The sequence below is a fragment of the Python bivittatus genome, unplaced genomic scaffold (assembly GCF_059951505.1).
Source record: "Python bivittatus isolate LINGU-HERP-01145 unplaced genomic scaffold, Pbiv_v1 ctg000480_np1212, whole genome shotgun sequence".
Classification (NCBI taxonomy): Eukaryota; Metazoa; Chordata; class Lepidosauria; order Squamata; family Pythonidae; genus Python; species Python bivittatus.
The window spans coordinates 21,761,273-21,787,786 of NW_028277075.1; the positions used below are offsets into that span (position 1 = coordinate 21,761,273).

Below are 26,514 nucleotides of genomic sequence, written 5' to 3' on the forward strand. Positions count from 1 at the left end.
TCTTCTGAAAATTTTAGCTTTTGTTGCACAATCTTGTGATAAAGTGAAACTTTCTGCTAAGAGACATAAATAAGAAAGCCCTGCCAAATAAACATTTTAGATTTTCATGAATACATAGATATTTTCATTACAACAGGCTATTGGATTACTACAATCATATGAATATAATCTAGTCTGTTCCTTCACTAGCTTACTATAATATGTTATCAACCTTGGTCATAGCCACACCACATGCAATATTCCCTGCTAGTATTAAAAATAGTAGTGGTCATTTTGGGGACATTTTGGCCAATATGCCAGAAGCACAAAAAAAAGCCCAGTTTACCCCAAACTTGCTCATACTATTCTATGTATGTTAGGGGGACTTCTAAAGATTACCTTGCAAGCCAATAGACTGTTGCCTACACCCCACCAACTAGGAGTTTCAACTAGATTTCCTTTTTTAAAAAATGTATCTTTGTTTTATTTTGCTTACTATTTCTTTACCAAGAATGGGGCCAATAGGAAAGGGTTAGCTCCATCTGCTAGAAATAGTTCAAACCATTTTCCTGTTCTGTGAAAGAAACTCTGCCCAGTCTTTAATTCTACCTTCTAGGGAAAAGCAGTGGCTTTTCTCTCAGCTTGTTATTCAGAGCCAAGAACCAAAGGGAAGAAATAAGAAATAGGAGAAAAAGCATAAAGTAGCATAAGCAGTCAAACACTACTAATTAAAAGTGACTTTGCCATTCACAGGCAGCTTCCCTACAAACTAGACATTAGGTGTCTCTCTAGCATCAATAACAGCAGCCCTCAGCTGGAGCATCACCAGACAGTGCCAACAGGATCAACTGTGTGTATAATCAAGGTTGTTGCAGAGGCCAGGAACAATGAAGTCATCCAAGCTATGCTAAAGACACATGAACTAGATCCCTCCATCACTAGAATGGCTGCAAAAATAAAGGACTGATGGTTTGTCCACCCACAAAGAAAGTGGGAATTCCACAACTCTTCCCCCAGCCCCCCAAATGAGGCAACTCTAGAACTGAGTTGTGTGAGATATGAAGCTGCCTCTGGGGAATAGGCTATTTTGGAGCAAGCAGAAACCATCACCCTTTCTCCCAGAACTTCATTAAGCAAATTGTATGTTCTTCTATCCTCCACCTACTTGGAATCCTCACATTCTTGCAAACAATAATAAAACATCCAAAGAGGCATGAAGAGAAAAGATGCAAAAAGATGAAAGCCTACCACAGCAGTGTTAGCACCAAAAGAGGGGCTGACAGAGCACCTCACACTTGGGAACGTCTACCTTCAACATGCTAAGTGAGGAGGAGGAGAATTCCTCATATTCTACAAGCAAGTCAAGGAAAGAAGCACAAGGCATGTTGAAAACTTACTCATGGGATTTTAAGAGCACATAGGCGAAAAGGAAGAAAATACTAGGTGGTATCTGTATGGTGGCACATACATGTCCTGGGTGTAGAATGTAAAAAGAGGCAGGAAAACATCCCAGCCAACATGTTATAAGGAACTTAAAGGGGTAAGGAGCCTACATCCAAAATGTTGAACAGATTGTAATTCATGAGCTGAAACTGCCTGTCAACTAACCTGAGTCAAGGGGAGTATATCTGTGTCTGAAGGAACTTACATACTAGTGAGTAACAGGCATTTATTCATGCAAATGGACAATGTTATGACCAATATAAAGTAGATAGCTAGGAAATCAAGATACCTAACTTACTCCTGCAGGCTGGATTTGAAACAATTATGCAAGAATCCAGAAACTTCTTGTAAATTACTTTTATTGTACACAAGCTAAGAAGCCCATTATGAAAGAATTCCAGCAACTGCTGGACTGCAAGTTCTATTTATAATAATCAAATTTCTTGCATCTTTTTCTCCTACCCACTTTCTGAAATGTGCTAGAAACAATTATCTTTTGAGGGATAGTTTCTGTTTGTCCTTTGTTTTAGTTATAGCCTGATATAGTATCATGCTACTTTTGCTGAGAGCTGCTCTCCTGCAAAACAGAAAACCAAGTCACATAACCCACCATCAGTAGATGGTCAGGAAATGTATTGCTCTGGTATACTTATTTAGTAAAAACCAACTCCCCTCTCGTATCACAGCACATTCAGCTGGTGGGCTGCTGCATCAAAATAGTAGACCCCAGTGCTTTTTAGAATGTATTTTAACCCGTACTGTACTGATCCTCTCTTGGAACACTACTGCAATATAACCCTTTCCTACTGCCTCTATCTTCAGTGATTGAGAATGGTAGTTAAATTTACCATAAACTACCATTGGAATCACCAAGAAAGGGACAGCAGTGTTTTCTCACTGGCCACATTCACCATGGTAGCCATAACTGGCTCAAAAATAACAGTAATCCTGTATATTCCAGTTAAAGCGCATCTCCTAAGAATGTCTATCCTGATTAAATCTCCTAAGAATGTCTATCCTGATATTGTCTTCCCAGATAAGTGCATAAGATTTCAGTCTTAATTTTTTAAATAATCACAGCTTTAACAGAGTATTTCTGCCATCTCTTGGTGTCATATTATATAAATATAAAATCCAAATTCAAACTGCCTATCCAGTATGGTCTGAGAGGGGGCTTACTGAGGATCCCACCACCCAGAGAATACCATCTTCAGGGACCATTGGTTTCAGCTTTCTCAGTGATGGCCCCAGTCCTTACTTCTGGATATCTGGAGCCTCCTTCCCATTTATTACATTTTCACAAAGCCATAAAAACATGCCTCTTCAGTCAATCATTTGGAGATGAGTAAGATCATGCTGACAGCCAGTTTTCTATGATGGTTTAAGACACCAGTTGAGAAACTAAGGCATGAAGCCAGTTGGATGACTTTTGGCCATTCACTCCCTCTCAGCCCTAGGAAAAAGGCAATGGCAAACCAGTTCTGAAAACATTGCCAAGAAAAATGCAGGGACCCCTCAGGCAGTTGCCAGGAGTCAATGCTGACTCAAAGGCACTAAATAAATAAATAATCATGCTAGCACAAATGGTAATACATTTGATTGCTTGGTTATAATTATATTAACTGCTTTTTGTTTTTTATTTTCTGAAATTAATACTGCAAGCCACCAAGTGTTTCTGAAAATATAGTGATACATAAATTGTTGTAATAAATAAAAATATATTTCAAAAATAATGCTATGTTAAAAATTAGAAATTGAACAAAATGTTCCTGTAAGAACGAGATTGTGGTGAATCAAGGTATTTTATTGTTCAAGAAATGTATACAGGTGTTAATGGAAGGCTTTCCTTGCTGGTTTAAATCCATGCTGCTACAGAAAATCCTTCCCCTTATTTATTCAAATCTCTTTTCGAATCAGGAAGATAAGTGTGGATGACATATTGGTAGGAAGTAGCATGTATCTCTGTACCCACTCTGAATCTTAGAAAAAAGTCACAGGTTTTCCCACCAGTGCAATAAGGTCTATTCCTTTCACATAGTTTCCAACAGCAGCATCATGATTTTTCACACTGGTCGCAGTGCTAATCTTGTCACTGAAAAACAGATTTCCCCTTGAGCAACTTAAAGACTACCAAATTGGTTATACCATACCTGGAGGATACATTTTATGGGATGTATGAGATGTTACCTCGAAGACTGGAGTGCACATACACACCTAGTGTGAATGGAGGTTAGAGAGAAATGAAAATGCACTGTCACTAGTAAAAAGTGATCATTAACAAAATAGAGAATAGTGTGTTTCGTGCATCATTCGACTCCACAATCTCTTTATCTCAGTTGCTGAATAAACTTTATTGAATTATTGAATTCATGCAACATACTAAGCCAAAAACAAGCCACATTTTGCCTTAGTGTGATGAACAAATCAGGCTGTAGGGATTTAAAAGCCTTAACCTTATTCAGACAATACAGTTGACTCTCTCAAAGCACTGCGCTTAGCTTGGGCAAACACATTAGTTATATAGAGCAAACATTGGCTGGAAGGTATGAAATCATTGCAGAGAATGGATTTTGAACCATCATTTTTACTTTGAGCTGAAATACAGCATATTGGAGCTGAATCAGATATGCAAATAACGTTTTTTCCATTGTAACTGAAGATCAAGTGGATTTATATTTTACCCCACGGCATTCAAGGCAGAACAAAAACATCTCACTACAGCATACAGTTTGATAACTAGGAGTCTAACCTTGATAGCCTCAAAGAGCCCACATGTTTTAAACACACACTTTTGAATCCTATGTGGAAGTTCAACCCATCAGTTACAATGGCCAGCCACCATGGCTAATGCTAAAAATTCTGGAAATTGAAAACCACACTTCTGAGAGGCACCCAGTTTGTGGAATCCTAGAGTGCCAGACTGCAGCTACAATACAGTAAAGCAAAGATGAAATAATTATAGTGGGATTGGAGGGATCCATGTTCAGATCCTCATTGGGTTAGCTCATTGAGTGATCTTAGACAAACCACTATACTTCAGCCTAATATCCTAGCTTCACAGGAAAAGGGAGCAAGAGTTCCTTAAGAGGGAAGAATAACCCTATGAATAAAAAAGTAGGTGAGACTGGAAAGGAAATGAGATTTGATCAGCTGTCCTCAATTTATGGTGGAACTGTAGTCCAACAAATTTATGCAGTACCAGCAGGGGAAGGCTGGAATATACTAATGCTTGACTTACTTGAATTTCATTTATATAAATGAATTCGTATGTATGCATGTATGTATGTATGTATGTATATGGAAGGATCAGCTGCAAAGAGATTGGCAAAAAGCAGACAGAGCCGGCTTGGGCATCCTTGCTTTGAGGGCCTTCCCCGCAGCCTGCGCAATGGGAGGTGAAAAGCCCAGCTGTCAGGGGTTGCGATCTACCTCCGGGAATCCTGGCAACCATTCACGCACACGCCACGGACGGAAGGAGAAGCACAGCTAGGACTGGGGTGGAGGAAAGGCTGTGACCGCGGAGCTCCCCCAACACAGGAGTTCAGGTGCTGCCTCCCTTCTGGCGCTGGGCAAGCAAGCGGCACTCGGGACTCAGGCGGGAAGAGCGCAGCCATTGCGCTCGCCGGATCGGAGCGGTGAGTGCAGCACGCGCCGTTCTTGGGATGCCCGGGCGGTTCAGAGAGAGGACTCCGGATGGGGCGGGGGGGGGGGTGACCTAAGGTGTTTATATTGTGGAAGCTTTGTGGTGGGAAGAGGGCGCCATGGTTGGCTATTCTTTATTCTTATTTATTTTTAGTATTGTTCTCGTTATCCTTAGGTAGCGCTTCGCCTCTCATTTATGACAAGATGGCCTTTTTAATTTCTGGCACAAGAGAAATAATATAGTTCTGGGAGGAGTTAAATAGAAAGGCAAGGGGAGGGGTCACAACGACCTTTATTCTTAAACATTTCTTACCGTTTCCGCGGTGAAATTAACTGTATATTCGGGGAAACAGAAGAAATGTATGTGGAAACCAGTTAAGTTGGAAATAGTAAAATAACCACAAATCCTGTTTGTAACATGGTAAAACGAATACTTGTGAATGTTTTTCCATGTGCTCGCTCTCTCTGCTTTATAATAACAATGGTGCATATGCTGGGCTTAATAGGACATGACTTTTCCCAGCATGCACTATGAAGAAGCCGAGTTGAAGGTTTGATTGTGAATGCTTAGGACAAGGCTGACATCAGCTTCATTAATCTAGGCAGAGATAGCATTTGGCTGCAAGTCTCACTGAAATGAATATAAAAAACACAGAGGATTTTGCAGTGATGTCGTTTGTTAGATTTTCTCTGATTAATCATTGCTGCTATTTGGGGAATCTCATTTGATGGAGCCAAACAGAGTCTTTGGCCTCCAGGAAGCAGGGCCCGGTGGGGGGAGAAAGGCAAAGAGGTGGGAATATTTAATTGATGTGTTGAATGTGATAGGCTGCCAGCCTCTTGACGTATTCGAGAAGCTGCTTCCTAGCCTTCCCAAATCAAACGCACAGCTAGGCAAAGTGGCAGAGGACCATACCATCTAACTGGGAAGCGATTGACACTTGGAAACAGACTAGGATCAAAATTTAAAATCCAGTTAAATTGGGAGTGTGCAGCCCAAATTCTAAGGACTGCCTATGGTCCCAGCCTCCTCTTTGTATTTATCAAAGCCTCTCAGAACCACACAGTTCACAAATAAAGAGACAATGGACACAATTCAATGAATAGAATGCAGGCTTCCTCATAAAGCCTCTGAGAAGCTGTATTTCAGTTTTCAAATTTATTTTACCAAGCTATTACTTAGCTTGCGATCCATGTGGGAATGGATCATAATCAACTTGACTTTTGAGATTTGTTGTAGTGTTTGGCTTAAAATCCCTTTGTCACGTTATATTTACTATAGCAGCCTTCCCTAATTGCCCTCCACTGGACCAGAAAATAATTCAGTTTTTGGGGAGAAGGAAGAATGTAGCATTTCATATCATCATTCATTGAGTTCCTTGTTGCCTTGGCATAGGTTACAAAATATAGATTGATATCGCCATGACTTCAACCTTGCTCTGCAGCCTGTTACTTCTGCTGGCCTGCAGGCTAGCTTTGACTTTCAGTCACAGTGCTAGGAGCCCAGATAGAGTTTCTGAAGCTGACATCCAAAGACTTCTGCATGGCGTGATGGAACAGTTGGGCATTGCAAGACCCAGAGTTGAATATCCAGCACATCAAGCAATGAATCTCATAGGCCCACAGAATATTGAAGGTAAACATTTATTTCTTTGAATTATTAATGAAATTATTATTTTAAGAATATATTGACATTCTATCCTGATTTTCCCCAACCTTATGCCCTCTGGACTACTACTTCCAGAATTCCCAGCCAGCATAGGAACATCTTTACAGCTGAATTAAATTAAAAATACTTTTATAACGCCCCTTATTTAAATAGTGGGGAATTATATAAAATGCCTTCCTCAGTCTGATGACCTTCAGATTCATTGGACTTAAATGTTCATTATTCCAAGAGAGCATAGCCAACAAACCTGCTGGCTGGGAATTATAAAATAAAAACAATACTGCAATATCTACAGCACTAAAAGGCAAGAAATATATAAAATAAAAAGTTCAAAGCAGCCAGCCTCCAACAAAGTTATTTAAAATACCTGGGCAATCTAATAGATTTTGATGAGCCAAAATGTAATGTAATGTAATTCAAGGTAATATAATATGTTGGCACCAGTTGTGAGCAAGTTTCTTCACAAGCAAAGCATTACAATATAGAGAAGATACTCTCTCTTCTTGTCCAGTACTATGAAACATGTCTTACAGGACATTTCATGAGAACATTAAGGTGATGCATGGATCACTCCAATTTTTATTCTCCTATGTTTTTACAGCTGAATGAGTGCTTGAATTATCCATGGTCAAGGTCACACTCCCTGATTACTGTACTAGACTAATTTTTGAGTGAATCTTGAGTTTCTGAAATACATCTAAATATGTTCATGAAATTCAGGCATGGTTAAATAGAAGCTTTTAAAAATACATTCCAACAGGCTTTCTGGGTAAACGCTCTGTTGTTCTTTGCTTTGACATTAGGTGGCTGATTGACTACTGGATGTACATTTTAGAAATCTGCTTAAAACTGTATTTATACATTTTAGTCAGCAGATGGTGCACTGCCTGTTAAGAATTAGGTGGAAGCCAAATGATTTTATAAGAGTGTAATGGAATAACGTCTAACTTGTTTGCATTCCAAATCAAACTTCTATGTTAACAGCAATTTATCTGCTACTTAACTCAGTTTCTTTGGAAGGTTTCCTTTCATTCCTTTAAAGAACAAAATAAGTGTATTAGTGATGTCAGTGGCCTTATTTCATATTCATATTGCTGTGTAATCTCACTCAGGGTCATTTAGAGATGTATAACTATTGGTATGAAATGAAACTGGGGGTTTGTTAAAATAAAGTATAAATGTTGAAAATGAATTCCTATGCGAGCCTACTTAGCAATAAGCTATATTAAACCTCAGTGAGATTTGCTCCCTATAAGGCTATATTGGATTGTAATATTTAATAGAATGTCCTATGTACAAGATAAAGGAGACAAAATCACCCTCAAACATTTTTCATGCAAAATCCTCATTTATGTCGATTGCATGGTGCCAGTGGAAATCCCAAGCCTGATCTTATGTTCTGCTCTGGAAATGGCAGCAGTACTGTCCCAGAGGCTGCTAAGGAGCCAGAAAATTCAGAAGCAACTTATATTTTAAGGACATAATATTGTAAAGACCATTGTATCTAGTTCAGTATTATAATTCTGACAATATATCGGTTTGATGATGATTAGCTGACAGTGACACTTAGGTGACACTTTCACCATTTATAGAGCTTGCCAATCTGGAAAGCTTGCTAGCAAGGATATTCCTTTTTCTAAAATAAATTGTTTAAGGAATAACAGCAGGTATTTGATATACAGTATCTCAGTTCCTTTCGTCATATAAGGGAGGACCTGCCTTCTGGACCTTTGCAGTCCTGCAACTCTCTCACTCCATGATTAAAAGCAATTACAGTACTTCACTGGGTTTATGGTTGGGCAAGGAAGAAATATACCATTTATTTTTAATAATTCAATTTTAATCTCTGCATTACAGACGTTTTCAAACTTTGTGATGCCACAGCTGTCCACAGTAGGCTTCCCAGGCAAAGCGAATCAGGTTTTGGAAGTGACTCCCTGTGGACTTTGCTTTCTGCTTTGCCTGCATAGCCCTGAGCCTAAAAAATTGGCAATCCTGGGTGGTCATGACCCACATTTTCTGAATCCTTGACTTAAGATGTATAACAAAATAGCAGACTGTCATGGATATCTATGCATCATTAGCTTCACAAATCTTTGGAGCATCGTTTCCATCAATTGTACATATTTTAGAGAAACCTTGGGGAAAATAAATTTTCCAGGACTAAGACAGAAAAAGGGATGAAGTGCATGGTGATTCCAATTACCAAGTCAACATAGATTGCAGGGGTGGGGGTGGGGTATGAGAGAGAAATTGCGACAACTTTAAAACTAATCATTTCCAGCAAGTTTTAGCAATTGCTCCTGTACACAGTTTGGCAGCATGTGCTGAGTTGATATGACTGGAGAATCTGTGGGTGACTAAGGCTAGAATGAACATTCCTTGCAGAACCAACTCTTGGTGCATTAGATTGTTACTCTCTTATGCTATTCTTTCCCAGCTACTATTTCCTGATTTATCAAGAAGGCAATTGTTCACGTGTTGTGATAGAAAGTGTCACATTCCATCTTGCATTATTTTGATTATGGACTTGCAAGGTCCAATAAGCCTAACGTCAAAAATGCAGTACAAGAAGGAATGGGGTGTTTGAATTACTGTCTGTAAGAAAGCAATCAGAGCTTGCTTCTGCCATTCTTCTCCTTCACAAGATAAACAGTTCATGATGTTTTGTAAGGAACATGATTTGCACAATCCATGAAAGCATTCAAGAATACAGAAATGAGACATTAACATCAGGGTTTTTTTTTTACTGTCTTCTGGGAAAAACAGAGACACTGATGTGAAGACTGTGGGATCTTGAACTGAAGGAAGCAATAATGTATACTGGTAGAAAAAAATGACTTTGTGTGTTATCCAGGGAAATGTTGGCAAGCATTTAAAACTTTAACTATATACACACAATAAATAATGGATTTTATATTCCTTTGAAAAGCCTGTGTTTGTGCTTGTTAGAGAGATGTTGTGGGGGCAGAAAACTCTTATTTGTTGGTGCCATGACTAATATAACACAGGGAAGCATTTTTTATAATCCTTTCTTCCATTTTGGAATCAACCTAGAGACAGGCCTGCATTGCAGACTCATACTTGTTTAATTGTGTGTGTGTGTACAGTCATGTAAAAGTAAGCACACTCATTGAAATTTGACTTTTTTAGCATATTTCAACATACAGATATTTGATCTTCATTTCAACAATATTGATACAGGGGATATATTATCACAAACCATTTACTTTTTGTAGTCCATTGTATAATTTAAATAAACATAAATGCAAATGTTTCATATGGAAAAAGTCCACCCTTACATTTATCACTACCTCAAATACCTAAAATTAGAATCAGGTGCACCAAATCAGGTGTAAATGATTAGAACATCTTTAGAGAGGAACTGGGAGGAACCTGCCTTACTGAAACCTCAGACATTTAGTTTGATTTGCTCTTTATAGTTGAATACACACACACACACACACGGGATGGGATGCAATCACAGTCCAAAAAAGGACAGGGCCAATTGGGGAAAAACTTGAATAATAGAATAAAATGAATTGCCTGTAAAATAAGGTGCCCCATTTGTAAAATAATCTGATACACAAGTACACATACATAGACTACAGTCATTTCAACAGAAAAGCAAAAAAGGGAAGAGAAAACAGAATGGAGGTGCAGGGGTAGCTGCACTGGGAAGGGAAAGGAAAAGAAAAATGCAAAAAAAAACTTGGAGGTGATGTGAGGAGAAGGGCAAACTGGATAGGGAAAGAAAGGAAAGTGATGAAGTCCTGTTTAGGCATTACAAAAAGGGTTCACTTCACCAAGCAAACAGCCCTTCTCCAAGCAAAGGCTAATCTTCAGAAATTTCATAAGAAGTTTGTAGATATCTGAACTTCTGCATATTCCCTTGATTTCAGTAGTTTTCTTACCAAGAAATGAAGACAATTCCCCACCATGTACAGGTAATTATTTGGGAGAAAATGTCAGTTAAGATACCTGAGTGACTTAATAAAACAGAAAGATGATGTTGCAGGATCGAACCAAGGCCTATTCATTTTAGCATTTTTCCAGTACTTATCCATCATAAACAAGACTCACCCAGGGAAACTGACAGGGTGACTAGCTCAGGCACTTCCCTCAACCCAACCTCCCCCCACAGGTTTGTTGTGGGAAAAAATGAAGGGAGATTTCTATGTAAACCACCTCTTATTCATGGAGAACAAGTAACATATAGCAAAATAATCAAGCATGCCATGAAGATATTTATTCTCAGTGCCTCAGAGTCTGGATACTATCTGTCTAAACTATCTGTGCAAAGGGAAATATAGAATGCAGAATTTATAATTTTAAAGATATTGCTTCACAACTGCCATATATCATTTTTGCCATACTTATATACACCTGCCATTTATTTGTGGCATATGAAAAACACAGATACACAAAAATGTTTTATGTAAAGTTAGCAGTGGACTTAAAAAACATCTGGAATCTTTTCTTATGGTTGTTTTTATGCAATCTCTAAAGCAAATATATAATTTCTGCAAAGCAGAAATCAAGTATTTTAAAATGATACATTTAACTTTGTCTCCTTTCATTATGCTCATATCTCACAACACATAATTACAATTTTGCAGAGTAAATCATGTCATTCAGATGTATTGTATAAAAGGAATATAAACTATATTCCAATTAAAAATCTTCATTCTTATATTGACTAAGAAAACAAATATTTAAACCTGGGACATAAATCTATATTTATTGCCCTGTTTTTTACATGGTTAATAAATAAAGTGGCCAAATACTCCTGCCAAAACAGTGACAGCCTCATACTTGTAGTCACACATAGATACAATGGAGTGTAAATGATTTTCACAATAAGAGGTGAGAACAAGTCTGCTCTGCTATACTGAGTCCCAGTTTCTACCAGATACTATGTATTTGGGTTTGTACTGTATACCTGGCTGCTTTATAGTGGCCAGTGCACACTTTAAAAATTCCATGAAAAAGTTGTTTCCATCCTGCCGACTCCCTGTGTGGTAGAATATTGTAAGCTTGTATACTAGGTCTCACACAGGATTGACCTATGTGGGTACCTCAGCACTTTTCTTGGCATTTTATTTTATGTTGTACCTTCAAGTTAGCGTTGACTCCTGGCGATTGCCTGGACTAGTCCCTGCAGTTTTCTTGGCAAGATTTCTGGAAATGTTTTGCCATTGCCTCCTTCCTAGGGCTGAGAGAGAGTGACTGGCCCAAAGTCACACAGTTGGTTTTGTGCCTAAGACAGGAGTAGAACTCACAGTCTCCCGGTTTCTAGCCTGATGCCTACACCACTACACTAAACTGGCTCTCTGCACCAAATTTGCTTTTGGCATATTGGCACACAATGAGGGTGCGATTTTAATGACTCACTGAAGCCTGTCTGTAAGCACCTGTTCATTAGTTCATCACAAGTTTGTCCTTTGGGCATTAAGTTGTGATCTTAAAATAGATAGAAAAATGTAGCCTAACCCAAATGACTAATTCAGTAGCTGAAAACTTCTTTACACCAATAGTGACAACTTTAGATATACATACTTATATACATACATACATAATCATCACACTATCTCCTTTTGGCATAAGCAATGTTATACAGAGTGCAAAAAGGAATAAATAATAGTAAAAGCAGGAGCTGAGAAAAGCATAGCTAGTTTACACCAAGATCAATCATACCTTTCTATCCTGGTGAACTATCCTTGTTTCCATCACTTCCATCCATCACTTCATACCATGCCTTTGTTCTTTAGACTACTTTAGATTCCCTCATTTTAATAATTATGTTGTTGCTTTCTGCCTTTGCTGACCACGGTCTAATTTTAATTTCAAGTTCATAGTTTAACTGTGGTAACTAACTAGACATAATACATTGTCTTAAGAGAAATGAGTATGGAATGATATTAAGAAGAAGCAGACTGAAGTTTTGTGCTGTGCTTAATTGATCTCTGTTGATGTTAGAAAATGAACATAAGCTTTGACTTAGATGTTTAGTCAAACTCATGAAAAAGATTGTAATTCTGTGTATGTATATAATTCTGTGTTTATTAGGTGGTGCCCATGAAGGTCTGCAGCATTTGGGTCCTTATGGAAATATTCCAAATATTGTAGCTGAGTTGACAGGTGATAATATACCAAAGGATTTCAGTGAAGATCAGGGATATCCGGATCCTCCAAATCCTTGCCCAATTGGAAAAACAGGTAGGTTGCATGGACTCCCTACAGGATTTGGTCCAGTATTCTGCCATTTGTATTGTGTAGTATATGAATTATTTTGGATAGAAGATGGGAAGGATTTGATGTAGCTTTGCACTGAGCAACTAAATCTAAATTATACGATAAAAGTTGTAGGTTTTTTCACCAGAAAAATTACGTGCACAGTTACACAAATTAAAGAATCCAAACTGGCATTTTACTTCTAAGATGCATTTGTTCAAATACTAGCTTTTTTATAGCAAATGAAAAATGGAAGCTGGGGAAGATATAATGAATGGGGGTCATTGGGAATAGGGACAAACAAGGGCTAAGAAATTATGCAGACAAAATGGCTGCACTTATCACCAAATAAAATAAGAAAATTAGTTCAGGGAACCTATTTGATTTAAACAACAGGAAGTAATAGTGGCTGAATTAGATTTCTTCTTGATTTTTAAGTGTAATATAAGTATTTGAAAACTTAATTATGCCAATATTCTAGCACACATAATATTTTATTATACATTTTTGCAGATAATAGGCTTTCAATCTAAAAAGAGACAACAGAGAAACCCGAGTAAAGCATACTGATTATTTCAGCTATAGGCTGTTCAGTTTGGAAATAGGAAAATACCAAGCACAAGGTAAAGCTACATTCATGTTTAGAATGATGTTATCATTTAAGACTGCAAAGATGCCAACATAGATCTTTCTAAGCAAGGTAGGATAAAATTAACCATGGTGTGGTTTCCGAAGCCAATTTTTTTTTCTTATACATTTTATTAAAAGTTTTACAAAGAACATAAAAACTAACACAAACTAATAAATAGTAAAAGGAGCAAAGAAAGAAAAGAAGAAGAAAAAGTGCAGAGAATAAAAAGAAAAAAGAAGCTCCCGATTTCTTTTCCAGCAAATATAAGTACAATTACAAAATTAACTCTTACTCTATTATTACAAAAAAACTCACTTTTTTCCTCTTATCCAGTTTTTTTCTAATCATCAAAACCAGAAATCATAAGTGTGTTTTTTTCCATTTCATGCAAAATGTCTATAAGGGGTTTCCAGTCAGCCATAAATGTAGATATTGTTTTTTCTCTAATCAAAGAAGTTAATTTAGCCATCTCTGCAAGTTCCATCATCTTCAGCAGCACCATTGTGGGTAATGTCGAACCTTTTCACTTTTGAGCACATAATTGTCTCACTGTAGTTGTCATATATAAAGACAAAGTTCCATTACTTTTTTCTAATTGCCTGTCCATTAATCACAAAAGAAAAGTCTCTGGTTTGAGTTGTACTTTAACCTTTAAAATCTTCTGAATTAATGTATGTATTTGTATCCAAATTTTTTTGGCTTTTTTACATGTCCACCAAAAATGGTAAAATGTCCCTTCGTGTTCACATTTCCAGTAAAGATTCGAAGTACCTTTATACATTCTATACAATTTCTCTGGTGACAAATACCAATGATAAAACTCTCTTTAAGGCTAGAACATAATGTAAATTTCAGTTCTTTCAACCACATATTTTCCCATTGATCCATTTGTATATTATAGCCAAAATGTTAGCCCATTTTATCATACATTCTTTTGCTTGTTGTTCTATTTCAGCAAAAGTTTATACATTTTAGCAATAACATGGTCATCATTAGTATACAATTCTATTTCAAACTCAGTCTTACTTTGTTCAAAACCATAAACTCTTTTATTCACTTTAAACCTTTTTGATAACTGTACATATGAAAACCATTGACAATAATATCCTTTTGTTTTCAAATATTCTCTTGATTTCATTTTATAATAATCTTGAGAAAATTCTAGTACATCACAGTAAGTTAACCATTTATGTTTACTTATCATTTCTTGTCTATAAAATGCTTCTTGTGCTGAAAGCCACAAAGGTGCTTTTGGGCAAAACCTAAATTTATATTTATTCCATACTCTAAGAGTAGCCGATCTGACATAATGATTTTTAAAATCTACATTCACCTTAGCTTTATCGTACCGTAGCTATCCATGCCATCCAAATCTCAGATTGTGGCCTTCTAAATCCAATAACCTACTATTTCTTAACAACATCCACTCTTTCATCCAAACTAAATAGCAGGCAGCCAAAGCCAGTTTTTAAGATGTTTGAATCACAAGAACTTACCAAAAGTAACATGCCTTTTAAATCAAATTTGCTTCCGGAAAATGTTATGAAAATTGTTGCAAAGGATATTTCCAGGCATACCATTTGTGCTTCTTTTCCTGATGTTCTCCTTTGGACATTTTTCATATACTTTTATAGTCCTAAATCAAGAATTAGCAAGTTTTTCCTGGTGGTGGACGTCATTTTGCATTTTCATACAATGTTATGCAAATGCCCAGAGATTTTGTGAGATTTGGCTACTGCATGAGATTTTGACCATTTAATATTCTTCAGAATGAAGGTGTAACTTGTGCATTACAATGATCCATCCTGATCCTACATATATTTACCTAGAAAAAATATATGCATTATAGATTTAGTTTAGTTTGATAATTGTACATAAGAAAACCATTGACACTTAACCAGAGGTTGAGTCATGTCAACTGGACTTCTTTTCTTTGGGTTTGATACGTTTCACTGCTTGTCCAAGAAGCTGCTTGGACAAGCAGAGAAACGTATCAAACCCAAAGACAAGAAGTCCAGTTGCCCTGACTCAACCTCCGGATAATTCCACCTGGATGACTGAGAATCTTCATCAACACATTGACACTTCAGTCTTGCAAATGCTTTGACTAGATTATGCTCAGAAACAGAAAATAAATGTTATTGATGCTTTAGTGAACATTTCTAAATGACTTTTGTACACATGGTATGGAAGAATATGCACAAGTCTTTTGCAATATGCTGAACAACCACAACAACTGATTGTATAATTTCTTTTCTTAGAAATGGTACCTCAATTTTCTCTTTATTCCATAAATTTTACCATTCTTAATACAATTTTTACTTCACCTTTCTTCAGATGTACTATTTCTCTCATTTTATATATGTGAATAGACCCCATTAGTTATTAAAACATCAGGAATGAAATTACATATCCAGATGATTGATTCTCTTAAAAGAGTGTTTCCATTGTTACCTTGATTTAAATTTAAAACCACCCCTGTTCCATTAACGTGATGTATTCAGATATGAACACTAACAAGGTTCCTGGGAAACTGCTGCTATCTGTAGAAAGCTGCCCTTTTTCCTGGTTACATTCTGAGTGGAGAATCATATATTATTGTAAAATCTAGATCGAGCAGCTTCTAGGGTTTTAAAAATAAACTTCATTCTGTACCCAAGAAGAATCTGTAAAAATGTTAAACTATCTACAAGTGTACTGTGAAATTTTAAGGGCTAGGATGAGCTTTACTTGAAATAAATATTGGCTATATTCAAGCATTTTAAAACCTAAATCATTGCCCAATGCACCAGAACACTGCTGTTGTCTTATTCCTTACCTGAAAAGATAATTTGAATGGTTGGCAAAACTGTTCTGCAACATGTTCTTGTCATGGTGCCCTTCAGATGTGTTAGACAAAAATTCCAGAGATGCCCAACCAGCATTGGAATTCTGACTAAAGATTCAAGTGGATGTAATTTCATATACCTGGAGAACACTAAGTCCAGGAATGTCACTGTAGTCTCTGTAATGTTGCCTGATTTAAAAACCTCTAGTTAATAGCTCCCCAAAATATAGATTTATTTATTTTTCAGTAGAGAGCTCACACTGATTTCTTTAAAAGCTACCCTGCAGTTGAGAAAAGAATGGATGTCTGATTATGCTGGAATAATGTTTTTAGGTACAGAATAGTTGGGATTGTCCTAGCTGTCAGAAAAATGTAATGAAATGAGGCCAGTTGTTGGTCACTTCTGAATCCATTAGCCATTTGTGGAATTTTCCAGTATAGAGTGGAGTTAAGGGTATTTAGCAGGATTATTCTCATAGCTGGTACAGATATGATTTAGTGAATATGTGATCCTTTACCGATGTGGTAAAGAAGATGACCTTGACAGAAATATGCAAGAACCATTACCTAGGCAAAGAGGGCTAAAACATTATTTTAAGTCCAGGGAAGCAAGATAATATTTGCAAGCAAGTCAGACAAAAGCCTTCCTGATTCACTGGGGTATAAGTAGGAGGGGAGGTAAAGTACAATCAGACTTGCAATATTCTGTTGTTATAGCCTATCTCAATCGTGTCTAGCTCTACTCTTTCTGTGAAATTGATTTTATGGTCTGGTCTACCTAATGGAGCTGACAAAGTAAGGTAAGCAATGACATCACTATAAATGAATCTTTCCCAGTTAGCTTGTGCTACAAGTATATACATACCTTTCAATCTTGAGCACATGTTTAGTTAATGGACAAAGTCTGATTTTCTGAACTGAAGGAATCAATCACCTACGTCATTCCTTAAGACTTAAATACTTGCATTATCCCATATGATTATGACTGTTATATCCAATGTGGGCATAAATATTCTGGGTAGAGATGGAGAATCTCTAAATTCACAATTTAGGCTGCAATCAACTATACAACAAAACATTACAGATATTATGTAGCATAGAAATGTTTATAAACATAAGGACAAATATAAATATACATTACTGGGTTAATATACAAGCATCTATTTATTGTGCTTTTTAACCCTCCTATGACCCTATGGAAAAAAATTAATTTTACTTTGTATCTGCTCCAAAGAACTGTGGAAATTATTTAACTTACCCCGAGAGTCCTGTTTTGAAGAAAAAATTATTTTCTCATCTCCCATACTTTTATAATAAAATTCAGTGCACATGTTCCTGGTATATTTTTTAAAATTAAGTTCTGAACATGTAAAACTGATCAGGTTTTCCAAAATGTTTTGTAGTTGATGATGGATGTCTTGAAAACACACCAGACACAGCAGAGTTCAGCAAAGACTACCAACTTCATCAGCATCTTTTTGATCCGGAACATGACTACCCGAGCATAAGTAAATGGGTATGTAAATCTTGTTTATTTTTATAAATCTACAAGTAATTGCTGAATCAATTAAATGTTCTATTATATAACTATTAACAAAATATTTCTATGTCCATATATTTTAATAAACTTTCTCTGAAGGATCTTATTTATGAAAAACAAAAAAACTATACCATAATATATAAATGTGTGTGAATGTGCATGTGTATGTGTATTACAAAAGCAACAGTGTTACAAAAGCAACTTGGGACTGAAAAATAAAGAAGGCAGCATTACAAGGATTGCTGGTGTGGGTCTTCCGGGCTGTGTGGCCGTGGTCTTGAAGTCTTGTTTCCTAACGTTTCGCCAGCACCTGTGACCGGCATCTTCAGAATGCAGGAGCACAGACAGGAGCAGTCTCCTGCACTCCTCCTCCTGTCTGTGCTCCTGCACTCTGAAGATGCCGGTCACAGGTGCTGGCGAAACGTTAGGAAACAAGACTTCAAGACCACGGCCACACAGCCCGGAAGACCCACACCAGCCATCGTATGCCGGCTGTGAAAGCCTTCGACAATACATTACAAGGATTGTCCACCTCTGTTACTGGCAGATACAGTGGTTGGTAATGTTTCTTCTCCTTAAAGTCCAAGAGAATGATGCAACAAATACAGCTGATTCTACTTTATATTTACATCACCAGATTTTTACATGATTCTTAAGCATTTTAGGCAGTCAAGAAAAATCTCCCCTCTTTTTTGTATTATGTTTGATTAATGTTGCAATCTTTGGTAAATATACCAGATGTTTAACTCAAATGATTCATTTATGCCAACTCAAATAATTTGTTCTTGTACTACTACTTTGAGAACTATAAAGCACTTGCTGGTGACCACAGATATATCGCTGGGAATTAAAGCATTTCCTGCCAAAGTCCCCTGAATTTCACTGGGATAATTGCTAAACATGTACTTAACTTTGTCATTGAAATCAGTGAGCTGAAGATACTTAATCTTGATTGGAAGATTGCATTACTCATTACCTATGGCATTTATAAACTGTTTTATAATCTAAAGTACTTAGGGCAACTTCTGGTAAAGAAATATAAGAATAATGTAAAAACAAAATAAAAAATAAGATGATAAACATATGATTTATGCTCAACAGAAGCATAAATATAGTAACAAAACAAAACTCAAAGTAAGTTCAGAATTGAAGAGCAAATTTACTTGTTCATTTAGCCTGAGGATTTCCATACTGTAGTAGTGAACTGTTAAAAAGGCCTTGATGAATGAAAACTCTTTATAAGGTATTAAAAATACTTCAAGAACAGCACCAGGTAAACCTCTAGAGGCCACCTTTTTTAATTAATACAGAAATGTTACTCTTTTGAGGGATCCATTTAGTGAGATCAATTGAAAAGGAGCCTTTGAAGAAAATTTTAAGCTTTGAAGGACTGTGTATGTATTACATGTGAGTCTTTTAGGCCATGTAAGACTTCAAAAATCGAAGCAGCACTTTAAATTGGGCCTTTAAATGCAGCTGACAAAACACAATGTTTGGCTTCAGTTCATAGTGTTGCAGCCATGTTTTGAATAATCTGCAGCTTCTGAACTGTTTTAAAGGAGCAACTACATTGCAATAATCTAAATGGGAGGTTACCACAGTATAGTAAGGTCAGAGTTAATGTTAATACAAGGTATTTTAAGCCATAGAGGCCATTTGAGCCTCTAATGACAACAGTGGATGAATCAACTCTCCCAAGCTGCAACTTGGTCTTCTGGTGAGAACAGGTGGAATGCCATTTATAAACTACCAGCCATTACTTCTATCTTACGTGAACAAAACTCATTTTGTTCATTCTTATCTATTTTGTTATTGCATCCAAACTGGTTTTCCATCAGCTACAGGCAGACTAAATCTTGGATGATCTTACAAAGCGTGTTAATTCTAGATGGGATCACCCAAGTCCTTTTGAAAGCAAATAATAGTATTTTGTTTTTCTAACAAAAACAAAAAATGAAAATCAAGTTTGTTTAAGTATCAGTATATAAGGGTCCAGTTCCAGAATACTAAATTAAGAGTTAACAGAGTTAGTTATAGTTGCAGTATATATACTCTGCCTAATGCAAAAAGTTATTTCAGAGCAGTTACTCTAATTTTAACATAAAAACATTGATGCTGATACCATGGGATGTATTCAACAACATTGTTTGTATGTGGAGGCTTGCAAGTGAATCATAAATTTACATGTGTGAGATTTTAGAAAAATTTGGCATTGGAATTGTTTTTTAAAAGTAGGTGAAAACTTTACGATATACTTCATTCCACACTTTCAGGATATAATAATTTAAAATTATTTCAAATAATTAATTTTCATTTGTTATACTGACCTTTTAACAATTATAATTCATCCATCAAACACATTGCCACTTTACTTTGAAAGCAGATTGAACTCAGACAGTATTATGTTTTCTTTTACGTCTATTATTACATTTCATACAGTGGGGCAAAAAAGTATTTAGTCAGCCACCAATTGTGCAAGTTCTCCCACTTAAAAAGATGAGAGAGGCCTGTAATTTTCATCATAGTATACCTCAACTATGAAAGACAAAATGGGGGAAAAAATCCAGAAAAATCACATTGTCTGATTTTTAAAGAATTTATTTGCAAATCATGGTGGAAAATAAGTATTTGGTCAATATCAAAAGTTCATCTCAATACCTTGTTATATATCCTTTGTTGGCAATGACAGAGGTCAAACGTTTTCTGTAAGTCTTCACAAGGTTTTCACACACTGTTGCTGGTATTTTGGCCCATTCCTCCGTGCAGATCTTCTCTAGAGCAGTGATGTTTTGGGGCTGTTGCTGGGCAACACAGACTTTCACCTCCTTCTCAAAGGTTTTCCATGGGGTTGAGATCTGGAGACTGGCTAGGCCACTCCAGGACCTTGAAATGCTTCTTACGAAGCCATTCCTTTGTTGCCCGGGCGGTGTGTTTGGGATCATTGTCATGCTGAAAGACCCAGCCATGTTTCATCTTCAATGCCCTTGCTGATGGAAGGAGGTGTTCACTCAAAATCTCACAATACATGGCCCCATTCATTCTTTCCTTTACACAGATCAGTCATCCTGGTCCCTTTGCAGAAAAACAGCCCCAAAGCATGATGTTTCCACCCCCATGCTTCACAGTAGGTATGGTGTTCTTTGGATGCAACTCAGCATTCTCTCTCCTCCAAACACGACGAGTTGAGTTTAGACCAAAACGTTCTACTTTGGTTTCATCTGACCATATGACATTCTCCCAATCCTCTTCTGGATCATCCAAATGCTCTCTAGCAAACTTCAGACAGGCCCAGACATGTACTGGCTTAAGCAGGGGGACACATCTGGCACTGCAGGATTTGAGTCCCTGGCGGCGTAGTGTGTTACTGATGGTAGCCTTTGTTACTTTGGTCCCAGCTCTCTGCAGGTCATTCACTAGGTCCCCCCGTATGGTTCTGGGATTTTTGCTCACCATTCTTGTGATCATTTTGACCCCACAGGGTGAGATCTTGCATGGAGCCCAGATCGAGGGAGATTATCAGTAGTCTTGTATGTCTTCCATTTTCTAATTATTGCTCCCACAGTTGATTTCTTCACACCAAGCTGCTTGCCTATTGCAGATTCAGTCTTCCCAGCCTGGTGCAGGTCTACAATTTTGTTTCTGGTGTCCTTCAACAGCTCTTTAATCTTGGCCATAGTGGAGTTTGGAGTGTGACTGTTTGAGGTTGTGGACAGGTGTCTTTTATACTGATAACAAGGTCAAACAGGTGCCATTACTACAGGTAACGAGTGGAGGACAGAGGAGCCTCTTAAAGAAGTAGTTACAGGTCTGTGAGAGCCAGACATCTTGCTTGTTTGTAGGTGACCAAATACTTATTTTCCACCATGATTTGCAAATAAATTCTTTAAAAATCAGACAATGTGATTTTTCTGGATTTACCTTTATTGCAGGAGTAAGATCTTATTTCAGATTGCATTAACTTATCTGAACTCTGCTGCTGCCTGCTCTTATATTTACATTAGTTATGGTCTTAACATATACCCAGACAAAACAAAACAAAATAAAATATTTCTTTAACTGAAACAATTGAATAAAGCATTTTTCCCCCTCTTAGTCTGCTTTTAGAATTGCAGTGTACCTTTAAAAATGTCTATAAACTTATCTTTGTAAAGGAGATTCAGGTAAAAGAGTACGTTAAGAGAAACTATTAATAAAACCCTGCTTCTAAAAGGAAATAAAGTACATGTCTCCTATTGTATTTTGCATGCTAAATTGATTTTTCCCCAAGTGAGTTTGCACAAATTATTGCAGCCAAGAATGTCTCTTTGGCAGCTTCATCCCCATTTCCTTGTCTCTTTGGCACAGCAGTGATGAAATAGTTGAGGTCAAACAAAAGCTATGTCTTGTGAACTTCGACTTAAATTAATATGAGAAGCACCAAGTAGATAATGTTTGGCAGAAATCATGTTAGCTCAATAACGCATTTGTTTCTCAGAAATCATTATTTCATTCAGGAATTACTGCTTTGTTACTCTCCTGCTACAGTTCATTATGTAGCATTTTGCTTCTAATCTTTTTTGCTTTTGCTTTTTTGGGTATCACATTATAATTCCAATGGAAACCAAATCTGTGGAGCATGTGTCTGACATTCCAGTCCATATTTGCTCCTCTATTTTGCATATTTATGAAATACAGCAATGTGTGGGACTAGTTGTAAAGATTGGAGCTGAAAGTCATAGCCATCTTCATCTGTTTTCGTGAAGCTCTTCTTTTTCCCCACATCAAATTTGGCTTCATTGTATTAAAAGAATTGTATACCACTTTATTTTTTAAATGGAAGATTAGTATCTTTTTTAAAAAAAGAAAGCATTTATAACAGTAACTTCAATTAAACATAGAAGGTGGCAGAGGAAGCAATTAAAATAATAATAAGAAACATATTTAAATCACAAGTTAGGGGAAACATCCATATGCTTACAAAAGAACTTTTCTTTTCTTTCCTCCTTCCTCCCCTTCCAAATACTGCACAGGGGAACATGAAAAGGGAGAATCTGTTCCAGCTGTGATAGTCTTTCTGCGTACGGATAGACACAGTTAGATACAATCCAATAACATTGATTAAGTCAATGTTAATAATCTGTTCATCACATTGTTGCTTTCTGTGACTGAAAACTGCTCTCCAAGGTCTTGGATATATGGCCAGACTTCCTGTCAGACAGAGTGAGGCAGTTGCCTCAGGTGGTAAAAGATGGATCATGAGCAACTGTGGTGGCTTTCTGACTTTTTCTTTTAGGCTCTCTAGCTGGCCTCTTCCATTGAAGACAGAATTGCATACAACTCACAGTTTGCTGTGGGCCACAGGTGTGATGCAGGATACACAGTTTTGCATATTGTGTGATCTATCGTGGCTTACGTATGATGCATGTCACTAATGATGTATGTCCATTAGTCTCTAGATGTGAATTGGGGAAAAGTCTCCATCTTGCCCCTTGTCCCAGGCAGCAAATATCTTGGCCAGATCTATACCTCAGATCCCTTTTACTAAAAAGGACCTCATACATGCAAAGCATGTGTTCTACCACTCTTGTTATTTTTCCATTCTGATTCCTGCTTCATTGAGACAGTTAAAATTAAAACCATCATGTAACTTAGAATCATCATATATTCCTATTCTTATAATAGCTGATGACACTGAGGATCCCAGAAGAATAGCAAAATATTTTATTAATAGCTGCAGTAATTCAACTGTTTTCTTGTGGTTTATCTTTCCAACAACATGGCATTCTCCACCAAAATGCTTTCCAAAATATTCATATGCTAATATTTAGATGGCACAAAGTCTTGCTTGAAAAGAGGTTACAAAATTTGATCCACACTTTGTATTCTTTTTTTTTTTTCAGAATAAGAATTTACTCTTTGAGAAAATGAAGGGTGAACCGAAAAGAAAAAAAAGGGTAATTTTCAGAAAACAACTTGTTTTCATTTTACTGCCTTAGTGTAGGATCAGGCAAGAATGCAAAGTAAAATCAGATTGTTGAGATAGTTATGAATAACATATAAAACTTGGACTTAGTCCTTACTTCCGGGAAAATCTGCGATAAGCATGAAGTTTCTTTATGCTAAAGTAGCATTTCTCAATATTCTCTTAGCCAAGCCAATGTGTATGATTTTAAAATGAAAATTAGCTGCATCCCTTGTATTTTCCCAAGTTTATCCCTAGACTACATACATAGAACCTAAGTTTGCTACTTACTTGGATAGCTTTAAAAGGGGATTGGATAAATTCATGGAAGACAGGTCTATCAAAGCTTGTTGCTCTTGAGGAGACAATATTACCCCGAGTTACATGGTTCCATCTTCTTTTTGTGAACACCCCGACACATGTGGTTGGCCATGTCAAAAACAAAATGCTGGACTAAGATGATCCTTGGCATGGTTGAAAAATAAAATACCCCCCCCCCCCAGCTAGGAATGTAAACATTCAGTTGTACATGCAGTTTAGATTATCATACGAACATTGGCTTACAATGCAGAACACTAAGACTACTCACTTTTATAACCCATGCTTCTACTTACTTACTTCTCTCACTTCTGCTTCAGTAAAGTAAGCAGATGGGACCCACTCTATTCACTGAACAGAAGTCCTGCCCCATTTGGGGAGTTTAAAGTTGAGGAAGAAAACATTAAGCTACAATTTTAAACACACTTACTTAACAGTAAGCCCCATTAAATACAGAGGAAGACTGTAGGATGTGTACCTGGATTATTTCCCATTCCTAAGCGTTTTAAAATACTTATTTCATCTTTCAGAATGTAAATCCATATCTTCAGGGACAAAGATTGGACAACGTTGTGGCAAAGAAGTCTGTTCCACATTTTTCAGATGAAGAAAAAGACACTGCAGAAACTGAATGAAGATTCATGGATGGCTTGAGTACTAATTATATAAAAAGTGATTCAAATATTCATAGTAGCTGCATGTTTATTACCTATATAAATGTTGCTGGAAAGCAGCTGGATTTATATTTCTTCTACATCTTCAGCAAATTGGTATTTTCCAGATATGTTGGGCAATGACTCCCAGAATCATCAAGCATGCCGGTGGGAGTTATAATCCAATATATCTGGCGGCCTTCAGATTTGGGTGGCTGTCCTAGCTACCTGACTATTCAGTTCTGCTTCTTGTTAAGTTATAATAATAGAATCTTCTTGTTTTGCTTTGGATCTGATTTTAATCATTAATAAATTTTGATCATTGTGAGATAAATTGGTGTTAAGAAATAAGTCTTTAAAGCGTTGGCAAAGTTTAAAGATTTTCCAGTTCTTGTATGCTTTCACATGATATTAAGCTTGCTGTTTGGAAACAATTATTTCACCTCTTTCTGTTTGTAAATAATAACATAAAACACAATAAATATCTAGATACTTGCTGTTAGTGAAAGCAATATTTTCATGGAAATACATTATGTTTCAGAAAATTATCAATCAAATGATTTGATCAAATTATAGGCAAATTATAAATGTTATTTCTAAAGAGGTCTATGTGATTAAACATTTTAGCCAGAAGGTAAGATAATTATACACTCAGCTACAAGGAAATGCTGTCTCAGCTAAGTGCACAGACCTAATTAATCACGCATACTATTGTAACTATCTGTTTTTGAATGATGAATTATAACCTGTGCACCTACCATATCTGGATTGGAAAATTCTGCATTACCACTAGATGTGTATAAAGTGATATATAAAACACTAATTGCTGCCATCTATTGCTTGCCTGGATTTCTGCAGCTCACATATGGCAAGCCACTGTAGTAACCTGTCACAGTGGCAAACTGCAATGTTAAATAAGCCTTCCTTTTAATATTACCTTTCCATCTTATTCAAATAGAATCTTTCCCTTCAATAAACCATGAGAAGGAATACCTTTGTCATGAGATAGATTTAAGGACATCTAAGCGGTCAGCCAGAATGATATACCTGATCATTATGATATACATGATCTGGTTACTGATTTTGTGGATTTTTTTCTCTCTCAAAAGTATATAGTAGACATTTTAGATTCCTCCTACTCTTGTTCATTTCAGAGAAATAAAGAGAAATCCTGTTCACCATTATGCCTTTTCATGAGGACCATGTCTGCAACTGTATACTGTACCTATTTCTCCCTTTTTGTAAATCCCTGTTTAATATGTGCATAGACAAATATCCAGTTAAAGGATGTAGCTATCATGGGTATTGGAAAAAAAAGATACCATAATCTCTAGATCAGAAGAAAATGGTTGCCAGGTTTGCTTATTCAGCTTCCTTCATAAAGTGAATATACTAGCATTATTAAGTATTTAAAGCACAGCAAAATATCCACTCCATAATAATGTTTCCACAAAGTAGCTCTTGAATCACTGCTGCTCAGGAGATATCCTTCCCTTATTTCCTCTCAGAGAGAGATGGCACATTCTTTTCATTCTATATTTCAAATGAACAAAGCCAATTCATTACTAGGCTTTAAGTTCTGAGTAGGGGGAGAGAAGGCAGAAGGGGCAGTCATCTACTATGCTAGGATTTCACAG

At 36.7% G+C, this 26,514-nt stretch overlaps 1 protein-coding gene across 1 annotated transcript; it reads left to right on the forward strand.

Annotated features, from left to right (window-relative positions):
* Positions 1 to 4,825: 4,825 nt before the first annotated feature.
* SCG5 (secretogranin V) lies at positions 4,826 to 26,051 on the forward strand. The gene is made up of 6 exons (XM_007427254.3): positions 4,826 to 5,057; positions 6,461 to 6,700; positions 12,803 to 12,952; positions 17,829 to 17,941; positions 23,845 to 23,898; positions 24,755 to 26,051. The coding sequence occupies exons 2-6, from the start codon at positions 6,487 to 6,489 to the stop codon at positions 24,857 to 24,859; spliced, it is 636 nt and encodes a 211-aa protein (XP_007427316.1). The 5' UTR covers positions 4,826 to 5,057; positions 6,461 to 6,486; the 3' UTR covers positions 24,860 to 26,051.
* Positions 26,052 to 26,514: the final 463 nt, after the last annotated feature.